Source organism: Nyctereutes procyonoides, unplaced genomic scaffold, assembly GCF_905146905.1.
Source record: "Nyctereutes procyonoides isolate TBG_1078 unplaced genomic scaffold, NYPRO_anot_genome, whole genome shotgun sequence".
Classification (NCBI taxonomy): Eukaryota; Metazoa; Chordata; class Mammalia; order Carnivora; family Canidae; genus Nyctereutes; species Nyctereutes procyonoides.
The window spans coordinates 22,364,692-22,377,555 of record NW_026575030.1 but is presented as its reverse complement, the minus strand read 5'-3'; the positions used below and the strand labels follow the sequence as shown (position 1 = coordinate 22,377,555).

The 12,864-nt window shown below is 48.6% G+C and overlaps 1 protein-coding gene across 15 annotated transcripts in view; it reads left to right on the top strand.

Annotated features, from left to right (window-relative positions):
- The window catches only part of KALRN (kalirin RhoGEF kinase), a 656,901-nt gene that overhangs the window by 182,082 nt on the left and 461,955 nt on the right, over positions 1 to 12,864 (top strand). For all 15 annotated transcript variants that reach the window (XM_055315792.1, XM_055315793.1, XM_055315794.1 and 12 more), the window contains exon 2: positions 6,116 to 6,190. In XM_055315792.1, the coding sequence (XP_055171767.1) occupies positions 6,116 to 6,190 (75 nt within the window). The remainder of the gene's footprint in view (positions 1 to 6,115; positions 6,191 to 12,864) is intronic.

The window sequence follows — 12,864 nt, the reverse complement described above, 5'->3', positions numbered from 1 at the left end:
GGATTTGAGAGAAATGGAAGAGGTGGAGTTAGCAGAACCAAGCGAGTGAACTGATATTTGGAATGTAGGAGTGGGAGGGGTCTAGGTGGGTCTAGGCTCTGTTTGGGTTTGTTAGCAGGTGATGGCACCAAAAACCAGGATATGGGGGGATAAAGGACAGCCAGGCTGGGGGCGGGGGGAGGGTCTTCATCAGAATTGTAAATTGTTTTTCATACCAAGTCCGGCAACCTCTTGGTGTCACAGGAAATGGGCACTGGGTATTTTACTGGGCTGAAGACTCTCAGAGGGCAGAAACTGGGTCTTCCCTCCAAGGGAGAGAATTGCCTGAGATGAGCACTGTGATCTCATTAGATGTGGAGCTCCTAGGTAGGGGCACCTCTCCTTCCTCTGTTTCTCATCCAGTGTTGCCCAGCGTTCAGGGCTGGGAGTGGAGAGTGCAGGTGCGGTGAAGAGTCATAAACCGACCGGCTCCTTGTCCTCCAGGGCCATCTCAGAGATGGTGTCTTGATCTGTAAATGCATCTGAGTCCTATATGACTCTGAGAGCAGTTAGAGAAGGCGGGGCTCTGAGGGTTGGGGTAGTGAGGAAGATTCGTTGTGAAATTAAAATATCTGATACATGGGCAGCCCGGGTGGCTCAGCGGTTTGGCGCCTGCCTTCGGCCCAGGGCGTGATCCTGGAGTCCAGGGATCGAGTCCCACGTCGGGCTCCCTGCATGGAGCCTGCTTCTCCCACTGCCTGTGTCTCTGCCTCTCTCTGCGTCTCTCATGAATAAATAAATAAAATTTTTTTTAAAAAAAGAAAAAAATCTGATACATGAGAGAATGGTTTAAGCCACCAAAATTCTGAGCGGTTTGGACAGATGTTGTTCACAACTACTCCTACCGCCAAAAAACAAGACATGGTCCAGTCTCAGTGCCCTGGTGGGGGAAACTTCTCTATCTCTCTGATAGCCTTTTCACTCCAGAGCCAAATCTGGGTGACAGGTTCTAGGGTAGTGGCTGACTTTTTGGAATTATTGGGCGGTGCTGAGGGGTCTTCCCATGGTGGAGGTGGGAGGGGTGGCGGGCAGCACTAGATCAGATTTTAGAGGCTCTACTTAGACTAGGCTAAAGGATGTTTTTACCTATCTTTGTCTCTGAGGCAACTCTGGAATAGAAAGACCTACTTTAGTGTATAGATCTTCCTTAAATGCATCGTGTATATGAGTCACTGGCGTTTCTTGTTAAAATGCAGGTTCTGATTCAGCAGGTCTGGGATGAGGCCTAGATTTGGCATCTCTAGCAAGGTCCTTGCTGGTCAGGTGATACTTGTTACTTTGAGTAGCGAGGCTTTAGGGCTCACCTTTCCTTTGAGCTCCCTTGCACTCTGTTCAGGTGATGTCCTATCTCGGATAACAGCTCACTGTCCTATCTGTATAGCTGCCTATCTCTGCCTGCAAGCCCCCTGGAGAGTGGGATCTGCTGCTTATTTGTCTGAGTACCGCCATGCCTCACATAAGGCATAGCATGTAATAGGTGCTCACTGAAGAATTGATGAAAGAATGACTCTGAAAGAGGAAACAGTCCTAATTATGCCCAGACTAAGGCTCCACCTCATGAGCTCTTCGAATTCTCAACTGTAAACTAAACATCTTCTGTGCACCAGTCCGTTGGTGACTCAGGACCTCCATGCCGGACACACAGGGATGGAGTGGAAAGAGGAGGCCGAGGCCTGCCTGAGCATTGGTGAAGCAGGGTCAGGCCCACTTGAGGCAATGAGATAATATTAAAATACTTAGAGTGAGTGCACATTAAGGGAGTGTGGCCTAGAACGAAAAGGGAATAAAGAGCAATGTATGGGTTAGGTACCCTAGCACCTTGCACCTCCAAATGCTCAACACTTAGCTGCTTGTGTCTTCACTTGTTGAGATCAGCATCGTTTCCTGGAGGAGGCTAGCATGGAGCCCAATGCATGCAGTGGCCCTGGGGTACTCACTGCCTTCTCGGAGTCATGAAGCAGCCGATGGAAGGCCTTTGACCCAAGGGCCAGCCTTACTGTTGCCACGTGGGACCCTGCAGAAGCTGGGAGCCAGAGTGGTGGAGGTGGGCGCTTTCCCGCATGGGGAAGGCTGACTAGGAAAAGTGAAGGGGAACAGGCAGCAGCAATGGAAGCATAACACGTTTGGAGCAAGGAAGAGGCAAAAGTGGGGCTTCGAGAAGTTCCATGCTGGAGATCCTGGGGAGACGGCGGTGGTAATTTTTACTTCCCTAATAGATGTGGAGCATTTCAACTTTGCTAATTAACCGAACAGCAGGCTTGTAATTCTGACAGCAGCAGGACACAAATGGGGTGGGATTAGTGCTGAATGCCAGCGAAGCATGCCTTTGTCCTTAAGAGCACGGAACTCACATTGGGTCAGGTCCATGAGGGTGCCCTCTGGTTCTTTTTTTCCTACAGTAACTCCAAAGGCACCAGGGCTTTAATTTCTTCTCAGGATTTCTTGAGAGCTAGCAAGGGGCCTGCTGTTTCAACAGGCACTTCTTTGAAAGGGGGAAGCTGATCTGTGGTTGGTCTAGAGTCTGTAGGGTAATAGTGCTGTTATCAAATATACCTTGTATCAGAGATAGGAATTGCAGGTCAGGTCGGCCTGCCTCCTCCGAGGTGTGTATGCCTTACAGAAGTTCTCCCATCATTAGCCTTCCATTCTGGTACCTTGGGATGTCCGCACAATGGAGTGAAGTGTCTTGGGCATCCCAGTTCCTGAGCTGATTCCTGGAAAAGAACACCCTGGGAGGCCAGCGAAGAGCTGTTTTATCTTCCCAAAGCACACTGAACCTTGTTAGGGAGTTCGTTTCCAGGACTTTCTCTCAAAGCATATTGATCTGATAATCCGAGGATCTGAAAGGCCAATAAATATGAAGAAAAGGTTTAAAAAAGTCTCAGACTCTCAGAGCTGAGATCATCTACGCAGATCACCAGCACCTGGTGTGACAGATGAGGCCACTGACCTCGCGCATGTCACTTGAGAAAGGGTTACCGTTTCATTCATTTCTTTATCCTTTCATCAAATATTTATTGAATATTTTCTATGAGTCTGCCCAGACATGTACCTGATAGTGAAAACATGTTGCTATTTCATTGGTCCTGTTTGAATTCGTGTTCAATGGACTTCCCCTTTATTCTAGAGCCCCACAGCTGGTTTCACAAGGGCCTGGGGGAATTGATACATAGGACCTTCAGCCAGAGCAAATAGGTTTTCTACTCAAGGTCGCCAACTTCTGAGCTGCTGGCCTAATTAGTTTAGCTCTACTTGGCTTTACATAATGCATACATCGTTGAAAAGTTGTTTGTAATTCAATTTTTGGCAAATGAAAAACTAATTCAAACCATTAAGGCAACTTTTATTTAAAGAGACCCTGGAGCAAATCCTTTTATAATGTGAAAAATCTTATTGTTGTTGGAAACGATTATCCCCAAGTTAAGGATTTTGTAAATCTAGATACTTTAGGTTTTCTTATGGTAGGCTCACAACCTGGGAGGTAGTTCAGCTGTGCTCTCCCCTGGACCGGGGAATATTCTGGCCTGGGAAGAGGAAGCCCTCCGAATCTTGGACCAGCCCAACCCAAGATACTGACATTTACTCCAGCCAATTGCCAATGGTTGCAAGCTGCTGGGACAAGCCACTGCCTTTTTCTCAGGCCCTGGAGTCTGGAGGGGAGAAGAAACAGGTGGGGCACGATGAGTGGGCTGGAGGATGGAATCAGAGCTCCTTCTTGCTCTCCTTCCGGGAGTGGAAGCAATGAGGGGGTAGGTGAGGGAACCTTTTGCTTCCATTATAGCAACTTCCGAGGTCTTCCTTAATGTCTGGGGACTTCATGGAATTAAAGCCATCTTGCATACTTTAAAGGAAGTAGGGGAGAGGAAGACCAGTAGGAAAAATAGGACAGGGGTTTTGGAGAGAAGGTTGTGTGGATTCTTGTCATACAGTAAAATCTCATTCATTTGGGCCTTGATCTTTTTTTTTTAAGATTTTATTTATTTATTCATGAGAGACACAGAAAGAGAGAGAGGCAGAGACACAGGCAGAGGGAGAAGCAGGCTCTGTGCAGTGATCCTGATGTGGGACTTGATCCCAGGTCTCCAGGATCACGCCCTGGGCTGAAGGCAGGCGCTCAACCGCTGAGCCACCCAGAAATCCCAAGCCTTGATCTTTTTGGATTTATAAATAATCTGGAAGTAGACGGGACTGAAGTTGAACTTTTCTTATAATTTTTTTCCTATAGCAATTACTAGTGTATGTAGTGATATAGAGGAGAATGTCTTAAAACTGATGTACACATATATTTCATATATGACAACAGAGGCATCATTCTACACAAACAATTCACGCATCAGCTAGAGATGATCCTTGTCTGCTTGGTGCAGCCACATAGGACTCTTACCTGCCAAGGAAACTGAAACATCTTATTTCATGAAGCTGAAAAAAAAAACCTATATATTTGTAAATTCTATAATAATTTACATTGATCCTAACTGGTTTCTACTAGTGAGATTTAAGTTCTCCTGTGTTGGGACACAAAGAGTGTAAAGATCTGTACAAAACAATGCTTATAGTTGGAGTTGTTTTTTCTTAATTTTTTTGTCATTTTTTTTTTCATTCTCAGAGTGAGCCTTGGAGGGGGTTCTTCTGGCATTGGGTGCTGTGGGCCAGCTTGTAAAGAGAAGCAAATGATGAATAAAAAGGCTCACTGTATTTATGTAGTGAGAAATGGAGAAGGAATAGATGAAATGGTCAGAGATACTTTGGAAATTTGTTTGGGGTCAGGACATAACCCCTGAGTATGGAAACTGGAGACACATCTTACCTCCTCTTTGGTGGAGCATGCAACTGGCTCATTTCCCTTCCCTAAGCCAGTGATTCTAATCTTGGGCTGTTACCAGAATTCCCAGGTGAGTCTCTTGAAGCAGTAAGGGTTTAGAAGTTAAGAAAGTCCTGTGTGGGACCATCCTTCCCAGTACGTTTCTCTGCAGATTGTCAAACTGGGACTGTGAGGGAGTAAGCCAAGTGAGGAAAGGCACTAGGACGGTTGCCCGTGGTCTCTGGTTCTGTTTCACTGAGCTGACACAGAACCTCCTCTCCTCTGGGATCCTTGTGTGTGATAGCCTCGTGCTGATATACAGCAGAGATTCCAGTTACAGCTCACAGAGTGTGGGCTGGCTCTCCCTGCGAGTCCTTGTAGGGTGCTTGGGTTAAATGTAAGGGCGCAGTGGGCCGACCTGGGATTTTATATGTGTGTGTGTGGTGGTGGAGGGGGCTTCTCTTCCCACGTGCCTTGAACTCACCAGGTTGGGTTGTCCTTTGAGGTTATTGTTTCTCGTGGCACATCATTATTTTCCATTCTATGTGAGCCACAGGCCTCTGCCTCCAACCCCCTAACAGGAAGTCAGCTGGACCCCAGAGGGGACTTTGAAGCTGAGGAGCAAAATTTAGGCAGAGAATGAATTGCTGAAGAAGGGAGTGCATTTCCTTCCCAGGAGACTGATGTCTCCCCACCTCCTGTGTGTTGTGGACTGGTGAGGGTGACATTGAGGGGGAGGAGGAAGAAGGGTATTGCATTCAACTTTGCTTCCCACTTGGGGATATTGTGATTTGCTTGTATAATTTGTATAGTGAAAACTAAGAGTCACTGTGCCAGGTAGAGGAAAGGCAAACACAATTATTTAGGGCATTGTGGTCCATCTTGATATTAATTATCCTGTTCCATTGGTATTTACTGAGTGCTTACCGTGTACCAGACACCATGCTAGGCAAAGAGGTACAAAAGTGGCTTTTAAAAAGCCCCGTCGTCAAGTTGCAGGGCTGTGGTTGTTGCCTGCAAGGCACGGAGCTTTGTATATGTGGTGGGGGCAACCTGGACCGTCCTCTCCCTGGAAGGGACACTCTGTAGCCTGGCATCATGTGGAAGTGTCTTATCTGTTGTGGACCTTCTCCTGTCCCACTGGGCTGGGCTGTAGCACCTGAACAAGGCACAACTTTCTGGCGTGTGATGGGGTTGGGCCGCTGAGGGAGGGACCCAGGGATTCATCCCTCTGACCTCTTTCATCCTGATTCCTTCTGTTTTGTCATCCCACAGGGTCTTTTCGGAATGATGGTTTGAAAGCTTCTGATGTCCTTCCTATCCTAAAGGAAAAAGTGGCCTTCGTGTCTGGTGAGTGTCTGTGGAACTTTGGTCTGAAAGGGACCTGGAAGGGTGTATACGCACATGCGTGTAAGCAATCACTTCTTGGTGTGTGAGAGAGAAGTTGGGGGAGTGGGTGGCATTTGGAGTGGATGGCTGCATCCTTGCTCCAGGGACAGTCAGAAAGAGGAGGGAGAGCCTGGATCCCAGCTGGGTGCTCTGGGAGACGTTCACAACCATACACCTGACCTCACCCCACCCTCCCAGGCCTATCAGGTCCCTCGTGGGCCTCTATGGGAGCTGCTCCAGCTGGAGGAGTCTGTTTACCTCACACATTCCCAGAGGTTTTATTTGGGTTCATCTCTGAGCCGATCATGGGTAGGGGATTAAAATGTTTTCTAGCTCCTCTTTATCTTTCCTTCTTGGCAAAGGGAACTCTGTTGAGTGTTTGTATTCATTTATTTATTTTTCTGAATCATGACTTGCAAATATTTAGTTCCGACTTTCTTCTCCAACTCATCTGTGCACCTGGATCTTTTGATGTCTGATTCAGGGGTCAGCAAACTATAGCCTGTGAGCCAGCCACCTGTTTCTATAAGTAAAATTTTATTGGAACACAGCCACGTGCATGTGTTTAGGTAGTATTAGTTTCCTATTGCTGCTGTAACAAGTTACCACAAATTTGGTAGAATACAGCAATAGAAATGTATTCTCTCATGGTTCGAGAGGCTGGAAATTCAAAATCCAATTTGCTGGTCTGAAACTAAGGTGTCAGCAGGTCTGTGCTACTTCCAGAGGCTCTTTTTTTTTTTAAAGTATTTATTTATTTATTCATGAGAGACACACAGAGAGAGAGAGGCAGAGACACAGGCAGGGGGAGAAGCAGGCTCCATGCAGGGAGCCCGATGTGGGACTCGATCCCAGGACCCCAGGGTCACACCCTGGGCTGAAGGCAGATGCTCAACCACTGAGCCACCCGGGCGTCCCAACTTCCAGAGGCTCTTAAGAGAGAGCTTGCCTCTTGCCTCATCCAGCTTCCGGTGACTGCCAGCATTCTGGGGTTTGCAGCCATGTCACTCCCATCTCTGCCTCTGTGGTCACATTGCCTTTTCCTCTCCTGTCTGTATCAGATCTCCCTCTGCCTCCCTGGAAGGAAGATACCTGTAACTGCATTTAGGGCCTGCTCACATAACCTAGGATAATCTTCCCATCTCAGGAGCCTCGACGTAGTCACATCTGTTGAGTCTTTTTTTCTAAATAAGCTAACATTTACAGGTTGCAGGGATTAGGGCCTGATATTTTGGGGGGCTGCTATTCAGCCTGCTACGGGCGGTGTCAGTGGCTACTTGCTAACAACAACAGCAGAGCCGAGTAGTTTCATCAGAGCCCAGATGACCATGAGTTTAAATTATTTACTATCTGGACCTTTCAGTTTGGTGGCCTGTGATATAATTGAAGGCGAGCTACCGGGGCACCAGCGTCACTCTGGGCTCCATCGCAGGCCTCCATTATAGACTCTCCAGCAGGGGCTGGCCTGATGGCAATGCCCCACCAAGGAGCACATTGAAAGAAACACACCCCAGTGCTCGTGCCTTGTGGACTGGGCCTTTGTTTCTGGATAATCCTGATTGTCTACAAGGAGTGGTGATAGAATCAAAGGGAAAGAGCAAGTACAGCCCACAGTATGTGGCTTCATTCCCCAGGTGCTGCTTGGCTTGGCTGATGGGCAACAGAGAAAATGGAGAGAAGAAAGAGAGAGAGGAGGGAGGGGCTTGGGGGGAGGAAAGACCAAGCAGCAGGGGCCTCCTGCCTACTGAGAGGAAGGTGAGACACTGATGATTCAGAGTGTGGAGATGGGAGGTGAGGGCAGAGTGTGTGATGGGGGTACCTAACGTACTAAATGCACTCCTTGTTGTTATTGTTGCTATCATTTGTAGCAGCAGCAGCAGCAGTAGTGATACCTGTGTTTTACTGTTGTGGCCGCGAGATGACACTGAGAAGCTGCCTTTCCCCCTTAGTGTCAGGTGCTTACACATCTTAGCAGGTAGTGAAGCCGTCACTGAACGTGTTGCAACACAGGCTGAACCGCCCCTTGGTGGGACCATGGGCAGTGACTTCAGGGTGGGTAGAAGTGTAGTGAAACAACCTGAAAAGCCTTTGTACGCCTGGATCGGAGTGCTTGCTGCTTGCTGGACATGTGGGAGGACCCTGCGTGGAAGTCCCGGGGGCCACTGGGCAGCGCTAAGCCGCTGCCTTCCAGGACGTGGCCCGCAGGCCCCTACTGCTGACTCTCTGCTCCAGAGTAGAGCCCCATCACTTCGTTTCTTCTTCTTCCTCCTTGTGGCCCTGAGCCTCATTTAACCTGATGCCCTGGGTATCCTGCTAATCCTCGCATTTCTCTTGTGCCCAAACAAGCACTACTTGCAGTGCTCTATCCATACCTTCTGCCAGCTTGAGCCTCTCCTCTCCTTCCCAAGCCAGTTTCTACTTTGCCTCCTCCAGGAGGCCTTTCTGGCTTGAATGCAGAGCCTCTGAACACCATCCTTCCCTGCGTCAGTGTAGGACATAGGAGTGCAGATACAGTACATTCTGACATGGGAACCCTTGTTTGATTGTTCATGCCTTGTTTTTTTTCTTTTTTAAAAAAGATTTTATTTATTTATTCATGAGAAACAGAGAGGGAGAGAGAGAGGGAGAGAGAGAGAGAGAGAGGCAGAGACACAGGCAGAGGGAGAAGCAGGCTCCACACAGGGAGCCAGACACGTGGGACTGGATCCCCAGGCCTCCAGGATCACGCACTGGGCGAAGGCGGTGCTAAACTGCTGAGCCACCTGGGCTGCCCCCAAGCCTTGTCTTTTCTCATGTAAATTTAGCTGAAGCCCTGAGGCGGGGGCCCAGCCAGCCCAACTCTAGAGAGTTGTCCTAAGGGAGCACACAGGAGCAAGGACCCAGGAAGGCCGTCCAGCACGTCCAGCACGAGGCAGGTAGAAGTCTGCCAGGGCAGGAGCAAGGGGGCTGTGGGTGTGCATTCACTCCCTTGTACTGATGTGGGCTGAGCAGTCTTATTCATCTGTGCATGGTGCCAGGAGCTTTTGGAGTTAGGGAACGTTGTCTTTCCATGCTGGCGACGGATGCTGAGGATGCTAGGGAGACAGCTGGCTGCATCTAAAAAATAATAATAATAATAATAACAATAACAGAAACAGGAAACAAACCAGTAAAGCCTCTTATATCCTGAGCTTTTAAAAGAAAAGAAACACAAGAATAAAACAAAACAAAACAACCCAGAATTAAATAATGCAGTGTAGCAATCGCATTTCTTTCTGAGCAGGAAGGTGGCAAGCAGAGAAGCAAACCGTTGGCTGTGCCTGCCCTCCTCTGCCAGTGCCCCCAGCGTGGCCAGGGAAAAGGAGCCTGTGCTGCCATGGGAACGCACATTTGGAATAATCCAGCACAGCCCTACAGCTTCTGCATGTGGGTGTGTGCACGTGAGTGTGACAGGATCTGTGGCTGTGCCTCAGGGAGCCTCTGTCTTTCCAGCCCGGCCATCCTGCTCTGCATTCAAGACCTGGGCATTGCCCCTTTGCCCCCTCCGGCTTCTTCTGAGCGCATGCATGCCCCCCCCCCCGAACAGCACCCATTTGTGCCTTTTATCCAGTCTGCTTGTACAGAGCTCATCTCACCTCTGTGACCTTTCTGTGCACTCACACCCTCCTTTTGGCCACCCCTGATGTCCCTCTCTGCCTCCTTATCTCCTACCAACGTTATCTGTGTGGCTGCTGTGCCACAATCTTATGGGCAGAGCAGAGACCTGGACCCAGGTCTCTCAAAGCGTGTTCCATAGAACAGCAGTCCCACAAGATGAGCCTCAAAAGAAGAAAAAGGGGTTCTATACTCCTAAGTGTGGGAATGCATATCATAGCTGCCTCCTGGAGGTTTGCCATGTTCATGAAAGCACATGTCTATTAAACACATGAAACCATCTCCCGAACTACAGAGTAACCTCATTCCCTTGGGGGAAAAAAAAATCGTATATATCCATTGACATCTTGCAGAACTATTACTACATGGACCAAACTTTTGGTTTAATTCCCTTGATGCATTTTCTTGTTTCCATCTACCCTCCAACTCCCCGCCTTCCCCAGTTGCCCTAACTGGAGCCTGATAGCCCCTGAAATTTTTGAGCACTGTCCCTCTTCTGGCTCAATCAGGGAAGCCTTAACTGCCCCTGCTTTTAGCCTTGTCTCTTCCCCGACCTTGTCCTGCCCTCCTCTAGGGAAGGGGATCAATGTCACTTCTAGAACATCAGACCGTCCGTCCCCTCCTCCTTCTTCCATTTTATCTCTGTCCTGAAGCTCCTGGAACCAAAGCCTCACACAGGCAGGCCCACAGCAGGAATGAGATGAGTGAAGGAATGGCTCTTTTGACGACTCTGCGAGCATCTGTATTGCCTTTTCAAAGCCTGGCTACTTTTGTCTTGCACCCTCTCAGACCCACCTCCATAATGCACACTGACGTCAGCAGGGGGTTCTCATTCTTCATCTCTGTTTATCACTCTCTGTAACTGCAGCACCCATGTCAGTGATCCATTCTCCTACATATTCATGGCGGCTCAGCCTTCTTGGTACCAAGGTTTTCCACCTCCTTACCTTGGCTATGCGTGTCCAAGACCTTAACTCTGACATTTGTGTCTATGGCCTTAGTCCCTTACCTTTGATCCTTTCTGATATTCCCCTATACATTGGGAAAGGATGGACAGCAGATGAGCAAAACATCTGCTGTCCCCTCTTCCCCGGGAGCTCATGATCCAGCAAGACATTTCCTCCCTTCTGTGGGCCCTCCCCACTTATGCAGGCACTAGCTTGATTTGCCTTCACTCAAGTGAGAACCTGTCATGGACACTATGGCTAGACCCCAACGGAGCTCTCACCATGCCCGAGGTCCCTGCCTCATCCCTCTTAGCCCACCTCAACGCAGTCCTGCTCTTCGTCCTCTAGGGATGCTGACCAGTGACGGTCTGCTCTCCTTTTTCCCAGTACCTCAAGCCTATCCTGGCTCTTGGTAGGTGGGCTAGTTTGCTATTTTACCTGAAGAACAATGTCTCCCAGGCAGGCTGACTTCATCCCTCTCCTTAATTTATCTGTTTCCTCCTCCCTCTCTGATTTCTATCAGTTTGCTTCAGAGAAGGGGGCAGGACCTCTCTCCCCTTGCACCCGCTCTGAGGCCTCGTCTACCCATGGTCCCACTCTTTCCAGCACAATGGCTTTTTCTCTCTGCTCATTCCTCTTCTGCTTCCGACATCCTTATTCTTACAAGGTTATCTCCTTTCTGACAAACACCTGGCTGATCCTGCTGCCCCTTCTCAAATCCTTATCCATGCTTCCTGAAGGGGGTGGGGGCTGTACTGCTCCAGGCTTTCTCCCCTCTTTCCCCCTCCTCTGCCATCTGGAACCTTGCCCAGCCATATTTATGAAACTCTTGTTTCCAAGGGCAGAACTGGCTCTAGCTTAGGAAGTACAGTGTCGATAGTCGTCCAAGCTCCTTAGTGAGCCTTTGCCAAGCAGACCAGCCTTGGCTCCCCATGTTCTCATGGCTCTACGGTGTCCGTGGAAGATCAGGAAGAAAGGCAGAAACTTGCAGTTAAAACCGTCCAAGAGTGGAAAATCCTTAGGGTGGGTCAAGGCTAGAGAGGAAGGGTGAGGGTATGGGAGATGCTCCTAGTTTTGGGAAACCTTCCATCTAATCCTTCTGCTTCCTTTTCTTCATGTGGAAGGCAGTGGGGAGGTGGGGATCATTTCCAAGGCAGATGAGTTGGGGGTGGCTATTCATACAAAGAACTAGGGCCTGTGGTATGGAAGGTCTGGAGCTGGGGGCTCAGGTCCAACTCTGTGGTATATCTACACAAATCTGCTCCAGTGTGGGGCTGGGGGTGGTGGTGGTACTGCTGAAACATTTTTTTCCATCAGGGCAAATTTCTCAGTGGCCCTGATCTTGTTTGATATTTTTTTCGTTGCGGCCTTCTTATTTCTTCTTCAAGAGTATTCTGGAAATGTTCGGATTTTGTTTGTCATGCCTCCCTTCTGTCTATGGCTTCAGGACCCCCCAACCAGAGGGAACCATTATTCATGAGCCCACACTTGGGTGGGGACTCTGGGAGGCTCCTTCTTTCATTGAGAGAGCTCCTTCTTCAGGGAGCTGATCTTTAAGCTTCTTTTCCACTGTTGGTGATGGCCATGCCAATGCCTCCTCCTTGTAGTACATGCCCTTGTGGTCCCCACCCTGGAGGGTGTCGGGGAGCAGCCTGGGATGTGTGCAGGACTCTGTGCTCATGGCACAGAGGTTTTCTTTGTGTAATAACCAGTGCCTGTAAAGGCATACCTTAACTTTGTCCCCCATGACCCTCCTGAGAAACTTGGTCCTGCTTCCTAATCATGGTGCCCATTAAGGAATACATTTTTAAATGATGACAATAAATAGCGAATAGAAAATTTAGGAAAAAAGTGGAAAGAAAAAACAGCCATGTGAAATCCTAACCTAATGGCAACAATGATCATCATTTCACTATACTCCTTCCTGCTTTTTTTTTAATGTGATATTTAGAAAACATTTATAATCATAGTGCGTACATATGCATTTGCAGTGATTAAGACCTTGAGCATCCTGGTTTCTGATAACGATTCCTGTGCTCCTCCAGCAGGACTGAC